Here is a 14788-nt window from a genome sequence, read left to right on the forward strand (position 1 = left end):
CGGGACTAACTCGGGCCTAACTCGGGTCTAACTCGGGTCTAACTCGGGTCTAACTCGGGTTTAACTCGGGACTAACTCGGGACTAACTCAGGACTCGGGACTAACTCGGGACTAACTCGGGTCTAAACCAGGTCTAAGTCGGGTCCAAACCAGGTCTAAGTCGGGTCCAAACCAGGTCTAAGTTGGGTCTAAACCAGGTCTAGATCCTACCTCCTGCTTGGATCCGTCCCACATTGCCCTGTTAATGGAGTCTGTGGTAACGTCAGTCCAGTAAATGAAGCCCTCTTTATCGTTCCAGTCCAGGGCCACGGCGTTCCGGACGTCCGCCAGAGGAATGACGTAGTCAGACAAGTCCTCCGTGTCGAAGCTGACGCGCCTGATGTCCGTCCTTCGGGCAAAAAGCAGGAACTGGTCAAGACCTGATTAAGGACCAAATTTCTTCTGTCAGGGAGGCAACAACAACAACAACAACAACAACAACAACAACAACAACAACAACAAAGACAACAACACAACAGAGACACATTCAAGAAAAGTATTGCTAAAACTGAAAACAGCCTCATTCCATAGTTTTGTTCAGTAGTAGATATGTGTACTTTGCAGTGCAGTTTTTATTTTTAATTAATATGCTCCTCCAAAAAATGAATAAACACGTGCTGCTGTCTCTACTACAGTACGTTAGAACACACGTGCTGCTGTCTCTACTACAGTACGTTAGAACACACGTGCTGCTGTCTCTACTACAGTACGTTAGAACACACGTGCTGCTGTCTCTACTACAGTACGTTAGAACACACGTGCTGCTGTCTCTACTACAGTACGTTAGAACACATGTGCTGCTGTCTCTACTACAGTACGTTAGAACACATGTGCTGCTGTTTCTACTACAGTACGTTAGAACACATGTGCTGCTGTCTCTGCTACAGTACGTTAGAACACATGTGCTGCTGTCTCTACTACAGTACGTTAGAACACACGTGCTGCTGTCTCTACTACAGTACGTTAGAACACACGTGCTGCTGTCTCTACTACAGTACGTTAGAACACACGTGCTGCTGTCTCTACTACAGTACGTTAGAACACATGTGCTGCTGTCTCTACTACAGTACGTTAGAACACACGTGCTGCTGTCTCTACTACAGTACGTTAGAACACATGTGCTGCTGTCTCTACTACAGTACGTTAGAACACACGTGCTGCTGTCTCTACTACAGTACGTTAGAACACACGTGCTGCTGTCTCTACTACAGTACGTTAGAACACATGTGCTCCTGTCTCTACTACAGTACGTTAGAACACACGTGCTCCTGTCTCTACTACAGTACGTTAGAACACACGTGCCGCTGTCTCTACTACAGTACGTTAGAACACACGTGCTCCTGTCTCTACTACAGTACGTTAGAACACACGTGCTGCTGTCTCTACTACAGTACGTTAGAACACACGTGCCACTGTCTCTACTACAGTACGTTAGAACACACGTGCTACTGTCTCTGCTACAGTACGTTAGAACACACGTGCCGCTGTCTCTACTACAGTACGTTAGAACACACGTGCCGCTGTCTCTACTACAGTACGTTAGAACACACGTGCCGCTGTCTCTACTACAGTACGTTAGAACACACGTGCTACTGTCTCTGCTACAGTATGTTAGAACACACGTGCTCCTGTCTCTACTACAGTACGTTAGAACACACGTGCTCCTGTCTCTACTACAGTACGTTAGAACACACGTGCTCCTGTCTCTACTACAGTACGTTAGAACACACGTGCTGCCGTCTCTACTACAGAACACATGTGCTGCTGTCTCTACTACAGTACATTAGAACACACGTGCTGCTGTCTCTACTACAGTACGTTAGAACACACGTGCTACTGTCTCTACTACAGTACGTTAGAACACATCTGCTGCTGTCTCTACTAAAGTACATTAGAACACACGTGCTGCCGTCTCTACTACAGAACACATGTGCTGCTGTCTCTACTACAGTACATTAGAACACACGTGCTGCTGTCTCTGCTACAGTACGTTAGAACACATGTGCTGCTGTCTCTACTAAAGTACGTTAGAACACATGTGCTGCTGTCTCTACTACAGTACGTTAGAACACATGTGCTGCTGTTTCTACTACAGTACGTTAGAACACATGTGCTGCTGTCTCTACTACAGTACGTTAGAACACATGTGCTGCTGTCTCTACTACAGTACATTAGAACACACGTGCTGCTGTCTCTACTACAGTACGTTAGAACACACGTGCTACTGTCTCTACTACAGTACGTTAGAACACATCTGCTGCTGTCTCTACTAAAGTACATTAGAACACACGTGCTGCCGTCTCTACTACAGAACACATGTGCTGCTGTCTCTACTACAGTACATTAGAACACACGTGCTGCTGTCTCTGCTACAGTACGTTAGAACACATGTGCTGCTGTCTCTACTAAAGTACGTTAGAACACATGTGCTGCTGTCTCTACTACAGTACGTTAGAACACATGTGCTGCTGTTTCTACTACAGTACGTTAGAACACATGTGCTGCTGTCTCTACTACAGTACGTTAGAACACACGTGCTGCTGTCTCTACTACAGTACGTTAGAACACACGTGCTCCTGTCTCTACTACAGTACGTTAGAACACACGTGCTGCCGTCTCTACTACAGAACACATGTGCTGCTGTCTCTACTACAGTACATTAGAACACACGTGCTGCTGTCTCTACTACAGTACGTTAGAACACACGTGCTACTGTCTCTACTACAGTACATTAGAACACATCTGCTGCTGTCTCTACTAAAGTACATTAGAACACACGTGCTGCCGTCTCTACTACAGAACACTTGTGCTGCTGTCTCTACTACAGTACATTAGAACACACGTGCTGCTGTCTCTGCTACAGTACGTTAGAACACATGTGCTGCTGTCTCTACTAAAGTACGTTAGAACACATGTGCTGCTGTCTCTACTACAGTACGTTAGAACACATGTGCTGCTGTTTCTACTACAGTACGTTAGAACACATGTGCTGCTGTCTCTACTACAGTACGTTAGAACACATGTGCTGCTGTCTCTACTAAAGTACGTTAGAACACATGTGCTGCTGTTTCTACTACAGTACGTTAGAACACATGTGCTGCTGTTTCTACTACAGTACGTTAGAAGACATGTGCTGCTGTTTCTACTACAGTACGTTAGAACACATGTGCTGCTGTCTCTACTACAGTACGTTAGAACACATGTGCTGCTGTTTCTACTACAGTACGTTAGAACACATGTGCTGCTGTCTCTACTACAGTACGTTAGAACACATGTGCTGCTGTTTCTACTACAGTACGTTAGAACACATGTGCTGCTGTTTCTACTACAGTACGTTAGAACACATGTGCTGCTGTTTCTACTACAGTACGTTAGAACACATGTGCTGCTGTTTCTACTACAGTACGTTAGAACACATGTGCTGCTGTTTCTACTACAGTACGTTAGAACACACGTGCTACTGTCTCTACTACAGTACGTTAGAACACATGTGCTGCTGTTTCTACTACAGTACGTTAGAACACATGTGCTGCTGTTTCTACTACAGTACGTTAGAACACATGTGCTGCTGTCTCTACTACAGTATGTTAGAACACATGTGCTGCTGTTTCTACTACAGTACGTTAGAACACATGTGCTGCTGTCTCTACTACAGTATGTTAGAACACATGTGCTGCTGTTTCTACTACAGTACGTTAGAACACATGTGCTGCTGTCTCTACTAAAGTACGTTAGAACACATGTGCTGCTGACTCACTGTTGGCGCAGTTATAGTGGTCGACCTTCTTGAAGCCGGTGGGGCAGGCGCAGGTGAAGCTCTTGTTGCTGGGCAGACACAGGTGACTGCAGCCGCCGTTGTTGCTCCCACATCGATTCCTGCCTCCTGCACCAGACGAAAATGAAAATAGTTATTGTTTTTAGGTGAAATATTGGAAAGTAATTGAAGGATTATAAACATTTACATTCTATTTTAGGGCTCACTTGTTTACATCTAACAAGCTTTGCATAAATGTAAGTGGTTGGTTTGATGTTTATTAGGATGTATTAATGTCTTATTGTCTAATTCTTCATAACCTTATTCTCCTACAAATAAACCACATACTGATCCTTATAATAGGTTTTGGGTAAAAGCTAAATTTCATGAGGCACTAACCTGCCCTTTAAGGATCGTAATTCAAGTAGGTAGAAGGTGTCCTACAAATAGACTGTAATTACATTTAATAGGAAAGTATAAGTACATGTCTAATTAGCAGTTACAAAGAATAGGACCTAAATAAGGGATAAATAAATACTAATTAACATCAGGTCCAACATTGGTCGTTTTGTCTTCTTTTGACAAATCCACAAACTCAAGTTATTTTTAGAACAATATGTCAACAAGGTAATAACATTTCTAGAATTTTGGTCTTTAAAAATAAGTTTGGGGATAATTAAACCACTTATGTGTGTGCAAATTAGCAGCTAGTTACATGCTAAAAGGTGCACTCTAAATCTTAAAATCGTTGTAAGATTATGAAAAGGAAAACACTGCTCCTTAAATGTTATTAATTCTCAAAAAAGATATTCAACAAGTTTGCAGTAAATATTGGCCATGATGTAAGAGTGAGAAATACAGCGGTGTAAAAATGCTTTGTCTGTGTCGTCTTTGGCCTGCGGAGAAGCTGAGTGCGTTTGTGTTAACAGCATGTAAAAACACTCCACGCTCTTGTGCTTGACTTGGGTCCAAACAAACTATGGAGCGGCCACAGAAGGTCCGGCAGAAAAGGTCAAGACGGGACCAGGAAACGATGTGAAATCAGAATATATACGTAAGAGGTAAAGTATTGGTCAGGAACATGTTCTAGGTTTGGTAAGATGTAAGAAAGAGGTTTATTATGGTATCGGGGTCAAAGGTCGAGCTCTAGGTCACTTTGTGGTCTGTTTTTGACTTTCTGTCCTTTGCTGCAGAACATGTTTCTACTGGAGTCAGGCCTGATGAAGTGTATTTGAATTAGTCTTAATAAAATGAATGAATGGGGGTCAACAACATGCTTTGTCTAGAATGTTCCACGACATTAAATTAATCTATCTCCATGGAGACAAACAAGTGACACCCCCAGGCCAAGTTACATGTCAGATCAGTGGAGAGGCGATATATTGGAGGATTACGCCAGTCAATAAGTTTAAAAAAATGATGGCGATACTTTTACAAAGTAAGTTGTTTACATGGTTAATTTTTTACAGTCAGTTGTTTACATGGTCAGTTGTTTACATGGTCAGTTGTTTACATGGTCAGTTGTTTGCATGGTCAGTTGTTTACATGGTCAGTTGTTTGCATGGTCAGTTGTTTGCATGGTCAGTTGTTTACATGGTCAGTTGTTTACATGGTCAGTTGTTTGCATGGTCAGTTGTTTACATGGTCAGTTGTTTGCATGGTCAGTTGTTTACATGGTCAGTTGTTTGCATGGTCAGTTGTTTACATGGTCAGTTGTTTGCATGGTCAGTTGTTTGCATGGTCAGTTGTTTACATGGTCAGTTGTTTACATGGTCAGTTGTTTGCATGGTCAGTTGTTTACATGGTCAGTTGTTTGCATGGTCAGTTGTTTACATGGTCAGTTGTTTGCATGGTCAGTTGTTTACATGGTCAGTTGTTTGCATGGTCAGTTGTTTGCATGGACAGTTGTTTACATGGTCAGTTGTTTGCATGGTCAGTTGTTTGCATGGTCACTTGTTTACATGGTCAGTTGTTTGCATGGTCAGTTGTTTACATGGTCAGTTGTTTGCATGGTCAGTTGTTTACATGGTCAGTTGTTTGCATGGTCAGTTGTTTGCATGGTCAGTTGTTTACATGGTCAGTTGTTTGCATGGTCAGTTGTTTACATGGTCAGTTGTTTGCATGGTCAGTTGTTTGCATGGACAGTTGTTTACATGGTCAGTTGTTTGCATGGTCAGTTGTTTGCATGGTCACTTGTTTACATGGTCAGTTGTTTGCATGGTCAGTTGTTTACATGGTCAGTTGTTTGCATGGTCAGTTGTTTACATGGTCAGTTGTTTGCATGGTCAGTTGTTTGCATGGTCAGTTGTTTGCATGGTCAGTTGTTTAATGCCATACTGAGGAACATTCCAGACAAAGGAATGTGCCGGACAAACAGCTGCACTTTTAAGGGTTCCTTGAATTGCACTTTTTCTGATGAAGTTAAAATATATACATATATACATCTGTACTTTGATGTTAGACTTTTATATATTTATAATTCTAACTTTTTTACATCTTTTTTTCTGACGTTGTCACTGATGCGTTTCAGAATTAGCATGTTGTCTCCTGCTAAGTCAGTCTTCAGTAAGTTAAATAGTGCACTTATAGTGTACTTTTGCCAATAGGGATTCAATATATTTGTTTTCTGACCGATTCCACAATTTCTGGATGTTTCTTTTGACATTTTTGCTGGTCAACAGATGATTTTGCACTTGTTCATGTTTATTCGGAGTGAGGAGAACAAACCTGCGGGCTGCCTCTGGGGGTGCAGCGTGTGGATGTCCATGGGGAAGTGCAGCTTGTTACGGATCACTTCCTGGTTCTTCCCGGTGAATTTGTTGGCGCTGTTGATGCTCTTGGTGTGCCAGTCGGTCCAGTACAGGCTGTCCTCGAACACCGTGATGGCAAACGGGTGAGGGAGACCTGAGGACGCAGAGGAGCGAAGATAAGTCACCGGGCTGCAGCTGGAAACACTTTTATTAAGATACTTAGATATTTTTCTTGTCAATGTAATATTATTTTTTGTTATCCGTTATGCTGCTTGTAAATCTGTGAAAAAAATGATAAATAAAATCAATTATATTGTGGCGTTGCAACTATTAATTAGATTGTGACAAGTCAACTATTAAAATAATAATAATCGTAATTTGGATAATGTCTGGACTATACAGACTCTAAAACACATGCCAAAATATGTTTTTTATAACAAAGACAGCGGCATTAAGACATAAATGTGTCAAAAAAGGAATAGACTGTTTCTGTTTTCATCAAGAAAACACTATATAGGCAAATATTCTCTATCTAGAAGTTTTCAGTTTCCATATTTCAACATTTATTTGGTTAGAAATATATTTATAAATCTCAATGTGCAAAAGAAATACACAAGTCAACTATAAAAATATTTGTTATTTGGAGCCATTGAAGATAGAATGTTCCTTTATTTAAACCTAATTCATGGTTCATGTCCAGCATGTTTGTGCACCCACTCCACTTTTGGCATTATGACATCATTGTGAACGTGTTTGTTTGTCATAAATCTGTCTCCAAAGATACGAGGTAAACACGGTCAAATCACAAAGACGATCACTTGTTTTTGTTTTTGAACTAGTAGCGCTGCAGGCAACATATCTTACCCTTAACACACATTTACTTTTACGAGCTTTTAACCAAGTAATAACGCATCATTAGATTACTCAAAGTTTTTTTCCAATGATTCATGCACATTTAAGTAATCCTGTCCTGCAGTCTGTTTTCACCTACCTCCTATCCCCGCCCACACCCCTGTTTTCAAGATGTTTTAGATTAATATTGCAATTCACAGTGAACAGATCTGCCCATGCTGTAGTTTAATACTTAATAAAAAAGCATACAATGTCTTGCTCAGTGCAATTTACGTGTGTTAATTATTATCAAAATATGGACTAAACTAAACTGGATTAGAACAGGACCAAACTGGGCCAAACTTGGACCAAACCAGGACAAGAAACTATTATTCCAAAGACAAAAAGATTAAACGGACGGACACAAATAAATTTATAGATTCTAGTTTAAATGTCTTGATTTTAGAATATTCATTTAAAATCGATGTATTTGATGGGCCAAGATTATTTTACTTGTTTCATAATCTTTCTTCAAACTAAATTATTTTTCCAGTGGGTTAAGAAAACGTCCCTTTTCCATTCGCAAATGAAATCTTGTTTTACTTAGATAGAGAGTTAGAGATACCTTGACACCAGTGAAATATTCTGCATCACTTAAACAATTAAATCTCTCTTAAACCAGGACAAAACGACATAAATCTATGCTCAAATTCTGAATTCAAAACGGTTTAAGTGAGGCAACTCTTTATTTGCAGTGTGTCTCTGATGTACCACTGTTCAGGCCCCACAAAGTAAACATAAAAAAGTACATCAGTTTGTCTCAGCAGCTTTTACTGCCAAGACCTGTGCCTCACTGCTGAATGCATGGGAAAAACATATGCCGTCTTCTGCTGATTTAAATGCAGGTATTAAACACTAATGGAGGTGAAAAACAACAGCTCCATTCATTGCACAAGAATTTACGTGCCAAAGATAAAATATCAGGTTTAAATAGGCAGAGCTGGAAAGAACACCAAAGTCATAATGAGCCATAAACACGCTGCACTTTTGATGTAGTTGTAGATTTTATGAGAAACTACTAACTTTTGTTTTGGGCTTGTTTACGAGGGCAAACTTGCTCTTTAATGAGGAAAACTAAAGAAAAACAATAAAAGAGAAAGTTTGTGCCAAAACTATTTTTGCTGATTACATTTTTATGTACAGGGTTTGATCAAAATGATTGAACCTAGTCATCTGTCACCTGCTGTTGTTGAATGTTCCACACTATTGTTTTAAATGTACATCTTTTTTGTACAGGCGTTTTTTTTAGTGCTAAAAACTAGGGGTGCACCAATATATCGGACCAGTATCAGTATCAGTATCAGTCGGTATTCCCGTCATTGAATAATATCGGTTTCAGTCCAAAAGCACCGATTTCAGTCCACCATGGTTCCGCAGCGGTAATGAAAGAGCAAAAGGGAAGAAAACAACAGTTTGTGGACAGAGGTTTTTTGCTGCTATAACTTCAAACAGAACAGACTGTAATCTTTAATCCAGTCTTTAATCTGAGTCAAAAGAAATGACAAAGCTACAGACTTTAAAAAGCTCTTGAAAATGTTTAGATATTATCTCGAAAACAACTTAGCACCCTCCTCTTCTTTGGAGGACCTTTTATCCATAGCAAAAAACCTGACCTCGTCCACTGAGCGGAGTGACGGCTCCATATTGAGGCATGGGGTTTTAAAGAGGCCCTCTAAAATGACTTTGGAAATAGCTGCTACACATAAAGGAGCACGTAAACCCTGGGATGTGACGAGCGGTGACTTTCAGACAGCGAGGCGCAGTTTTAGGCGTGTGTCTGTAATGATGTGTGCGGAGGGGATCAAGCCTGTAATTGGCCTGTCCCTCGCCCAGCCTCTGTTTGCTCTGACAACACTGAGGACAAATGGGTCGAGTGGGGCGCACAATGAGGCGCTAACGTCAGGGAAGCTAACGAGAGCTTACATCAGAAAGGCTAAGAGGTGCCCATATCATTTAAAAGGCAGCGCTCCCATCTGACACTGAGATAAATTAGCTTGTAACATGTTAATTAGTCTCTAATGAGTGAACAACGACTCACTGAAGTCAGTTTGAAGGACCAGGGAAATAAGATTTTAGGGGATACTATTTGTACATGTGCTAATTCTCTTCCCATAACTGCAGCAGTGCGTTCAATATGCTTCTGATCACTTGTGTCCACGATCTATCATGACACCAAGCAGTTTTCTTTCCTCCACCAACTATTTTAACTGTAGCTTTGCCTTTACATTTGATTAAATTACAATTTAGATACATTTAAAACAGACTATTTTGCATGAGGACATTTGTCAACAGACTTTAGATCAGCGTTCCAAGTGATCGATCTAAGATTCTAGAGCAGGGATATTTAACCTCATTTTCCCGAGGGCCAGAGGGGGTGCAGAACCCGCCGCGAGTTTCAATAAATTGAGTTAAAACAATAAAATAACTACTGATAGATTAGATTTTTGTGAGTAACATACACAATTGCTTTGTAAAATTACCCATCCAGTGCTGAACCAGAATTAAACTAGGACTAGACTAGAACCAACCAGGTCGGAACACTTGCACAATCAAAACAGGTCTAAAGCAGAATTAAACTAAAATTAATAAACCAAGGCCAACCCAGGTCTAAACTAATTATTATTATTAATCATATTTGGGAGATGGGTCATGGGCCGGATCATTCACTTTGAGGGCCTGATTTGGCTCCCGGGCCTTAATAGCCCTGCTCTACAAACTGGCCATTGGTGAATATTTAAAACAGTAAAGACCCTAAACAGCTGCCCTGAGGTACACCCGACATTTCAATTATTTTAAGAGTTAGAAACTTCCAATTTGAGGCCACAACATTTTATTTTAAAACTAATCTCCTGTATTAAAATGTAGGCAAATGTATTCTTAATTGACATATTTTCCTCTCATGAAAAAATACAACATAAAAGTGTCTTTTCTTTTTGCAGATAATCATGAATATTTGCAATATTTCCCTGCACAATAATTGTAACTCTAAAATGTGATATTGTTCAACTCCTAAAAGTAAACATTGAAAATAAATAAATAATGTTTTTCTAACTCTGTGTTTACAGTGCAGCCTTGTTGTATCCAAATACTTTCCGACTGCACACTTTACCTTGGCTGATGACGGCTTTGCGATTGCGTCCGTCCAGGTCCGACCTCTCGATCACGTGGTGCTTGGCGTCGACCCAGTAGACGCGGCGGCCGGCGTAGTCGATGGTCAGTCCGTTTGGCCAGAACAGGTGCGTGTCTGCGATCACGCGCCGGTTCGAGCCGTCCATGTTTGAATACTCGATGCGCGGCGTGTTTCCCCAGTCCGTCCAGTAGATTTTACTGAGGAGAGAGAGGAGCGGGAGTCAAGGTTTATGCCATTACAGCTCAAACTATTATCGTTTCGCTGCTTCCTTTTCTGTCCATCTCCTTGGAGGAAACCAGGTGACACACAAAGACAAGTTACAGCTCAGATAAGAAGTCTCAAACGAAGAAAAAAACACCAGTATTAGAAAAAGTCAGGACAGATTTAATGCCACACAGATGAATTCTTTCCAAGATTTCACAATTCCTGGTTTTAGCCTGACGTTGCAGCGAAATGTAATCTCAGTACATGCAACATCATTTTGTGGTTCCTTCATGGGAGGTTTAACTGTGTTTTTCTACTAAACGACCGACCTAATAAACTACATAAGTCATTTCTCTTGGGTTCAGTGCTAAAACTCACGGCTGGAAAATGTTTGTCGAAAAGGTCGTTCCACCAGATGAACGCCTGTGGGCATCAACTCAAAACCTGTTTTCGCTCACATAAACTAGGACACAAAGTTTTGAACACTTTGCAGACGAATAGGGGCATCACAGCAGACTTTTGAAGATCTGTAAGAAAGTTGTAAACGCGAAAACAATCAAAAACAAACTGTAAAAGTGACTTACGCCTCGATCGGGTGCAGCGCGATGGCTCTGGGTTTCTCCATGTTTTGCCACAGAAGCACTTTCCGATGCGTCCCGTCCAGATTGGATACTTCGATGCGCGACGTCCCGGAGTCGGTCCAGTACAGTTTGTCTTGGATCCAGTCGATTGCCAGGCCACCTGCAGATACGGCGGCATTTGAACAGGTGAGCATTTCTGATCACCGACCTCTCATGGGACGTAAACTACTTTTGGGAAACTAAAGGATTAGATTCAGGAAAAGAAACGCGTACGCCGCCGCTGCTTCACGAATCGGGCTGAACCAAGAAGGCAAAAAACATCAAAATCATGAACCTAAGCGAAGTTTTGAAGCCAGGAATGTAATTCTATTGCATGTACGCTTATTCACAGTTTTAATTTGATGAAGATGAACCTCATTTTGTGGAACTGTGATGGTTTTTTCATTAAGCGGATCGTTACAATCTGTAATTTCAGGTAAAACCAAGCATTGTAATTACCAATACCAGTAAATAAATATACATCCAATATTTCAACAATGAATAGTGTCATGATAATGCAATTTTAAACCTCAAATTTTTTATACTACTAAAAGGCTCAATAGTGTACACCAATTTTGAAAAAAAAATGCGTATTTGTTGGACAATTTAAAGCATTATGACACAAACTCATAGTAGTTTAATTTATGTTACTATGTAAATTCAAGACCATTAAACACTTTTCAAGAAAGGTCAAATTTTGAGATTTTTGTTGTATGTATACTTATACTAGTTTTGATACTAGTTCTACTGTTGATTAATATACTTCTGAAAGCCGCATTGATTTCCCCCGGTCGGCCTCACCTGGGCTTTCCAGTCCCGTGGACACCACCTCCTCCACGTTGGAGCCGTTGAGGTTGGCCTTCATGATGCGGTCCAGCGTGACGTCGGACCAGAAGACGAGCTCGTGGCGGTGGTGGAAGTCCAGGGCGATGGCGTTCTCCAGGTTGTTCAGGAGCAGCGTGTACTCGGAGCGATGCGGCAGAACCTGCCGGATGTCGATGCGGTTGGCAAACAGCAGCACCGGCTCTGGACCTGGACACAGAAGTGTTCATATGTGTTATAGTCAAGGCCATGGATGCACAGGTCATTTACACAACAGGGACGTCAAGACTATTCGATAAATCGATAATCGTATTTATTCAGGTCACAATGTAGTCATAAATACCCCAAAAATAATAATCGTGACAGTTTTAGAAGAATTATTTATTTATTTCAAAATACAGCCCAAAAAAATTACCTAAATGTAAATAACCTTTTTTAATCTGGCGGTTTTTGTCACATTTAACTTTATTTTGCCTTTCATAAAGTTGAATTTTGTAAAGCCAGTCACAAACTTAGAAAAAGGGAATTAAATTGTGATGTTTTTCTTGCACTAATCGTAACACTAAAACGTCAAATTGTGACATCCCTTTTACAACAAAGAGGCAACTGATCAGATCTAAATACTAATGCTTTTAAGTCATTATTACAAAAAAGAAGCAACAATTTTATTTTGCCAGTTGCTTTTCTATTACAAACGATGGAAAATTGCGTTTGAGCTTCACAAAAAGTATAATTTTGCATATGCAACATATCTGCAGATACAATTCGAAACTATTGTAGTTGTGCATTTCTGTATTTGTCCAGTAAAACCTAAAAATCAATGGGGTGTATTTTACAATCTCTATTTAAATAAACTAATAATGCAAAATACAATAGTAGATGTTTTTAAACCAGGCTCTGTTTTTTTTTAATTGCAAAAATGAATATTATGTGGTTAATTCCAGTTTCTCCATTGAATTCACCAAATTCCATAATCAAATTGTTTACTAGATTTCCTTATGGTTTGCCTATTACATTCTTAATCTTGATTAATACAGATCATCTACATTAGAACATGGCTTAAAACTCCATAGGCCATTGCAATTAACATCTGCATTGTCATTTTTTTACCTTATTTTGAGACATTTCTGACACACAAACCTATACATGGCAGTCCACTCACAACAAAAACTTTCCTCTGCCACAAATGCACTCTCTTTGCCCCAAACCACGCTCCATTAAACTTTCCCTTCTCCACATTGAGAACTGTGAAGCTCAGTTTAACACGCGCAGCTGTGCAAGCACCTGAAGTCACCGTCACTCTAAAACGCCCAGCAACCGCACGCCACATCTGACCATTAACCTCAATCCAACACACGGCCCTGACCTGGTCTAACTCGGCCCCGAATCAACCCCGGTCTGAATGTAGTCCAGACTGTTGGGAGCAGACAGAAGATTCAGTTACATCTAATCACATCCACTAATGTTTTTACTAAAGGTTGGCCAACATTTAAAAAAAACAAAACGATTTATTCTTAATGTTTTGCCAGGTAATAAAGTTGGGGTTGAATGTTTTTTAGGAATGTTATGGAAAGTGCTGTTTATTTGAAAGAGGACATTTTAATCTTGATTTAGCTTGTTTAAATAATACTTTTCTATAATTTAATTTGTATGGAAATACTACCACTAGTTTTTACTTTATACTCTTGTTTAGAAGATTACACTGGATATTTGTGTCTGTTTTTGAGGTCATTCTTGTTGATTTAAAGCTGACATAACTAACTTTGATGATAGAGCTCCCCCTGCAGCCCTCTTGTGAAAATACATTGTCAGAGAACAGACCCAAAAGCTTCTTTCTTTCTAAAAATAAGACATTATAATTACATAAAAAAGCATTTCACGTTGCCAAATATGAAAAAAAGCCCAGGGTTTCTCAGGAGAGTTGTCTTGGGGTCGATGTCGGCACTTCAAACGGCCCGAAAATAAATATTCAACCATCACAGGGACTTACAAAGAAGTTCAATGAGGTGAAAATGTTACTCAGGTCTGCTTTAAGTGAAGACGAGATGAATTTTCAGTGTATCAAAAACACTCTGATTAGGTTTCTAGCCCCATCTGCTGGTAAACAGTGAGAGTGAAGAAGTTTGAAAAGACAAATTAGCAGCATTGGCTATTGTCATATTTTGTCAATGTTTTAATATCAGGTGATTCTTGTGGTTGAAAGCCTGGAGTTTGAAGTAATTTGATCCAATCCAAAGTCCAATTCAAACACTAATTCGTCTCGGGAGAATAAGGCCATATTTGCTCTGTATTAGTGACACAATGAGGTGATAATGAGAATCAATGGACTCTAATGAGATGGCTGGATTTCTATTGAACTGGGGTCAAAGGTGGACTGCAAAATGAGTCATCCTGGCATTTAGTTTAATCTCCTCTTTTTGGCTTTTAAACAGTGGGCACTTCACAGAAAATATGGTTGGAAGATATGGCTATGACGTTCATCTAAATGTTTTTCTTGTGAGCTTAAACAGATAATGATGCTTTCAACATTATTTCCACGGACATAAACATTTACTTTTGATCAATGCCATTTAACACA

General features: G+C 40.1%; 1 protein-coding gene across 3 annotated transcripts in view; it reads right to left on the bottom strand.

Moving 5' to 3' along the window:
* Positions 1-14788, bottom strand: part of lrp4 (low density lipoprotein receptor-related protein 4) — a 200548-nt gene that overhangs the window by 23182 nt on the left and 162578 nt on the right. For all 3 annotated transcript variants that reach the window (XM_072464854.1, XM_072464853.1, XM_072464855.1), the window contains exons 12-17: positions 12190-12420; positions 11353-11509; positions 10544-10761; positions 6521-6697; positions 3797-3922; positions 211-419 (exon numbers count right to left, since the gene is read on the bottom strand). In XM_072464854.1, the coding sequence (XP_072320955.1) occupies positions 211-419; positions 3797-3922; positions 6521-6697; positions 10544-10761; positions 11353-11509; positions 12190-12420 (1118 nt within the window). The remainder of the gene's footprint in view (positions 1-210; positions 420-3796; positions 3923-6520; positions 6698-10543; positions 10762-11352; positions 11510-12189; positions 12421-14788) is intronic.

This window comes from Eucyclogobius newberryi, unplaced genomic scaffold, assembly GCF_026437365.1.
Source record: "Eucyclogobius newberryi isolate DKJ021-1_F unplaced genomic scaffold, fEucNew1.0.hap1 SCAF_5, whole genome shotgun sequence".
NCBI classification, from domain to species: Eukaryota; Metazoa; Chordata; class Actinopteri; order Gobiiformes; family Gobiidae; genus Eucyclogobius; species Eucyclogobius newberryi.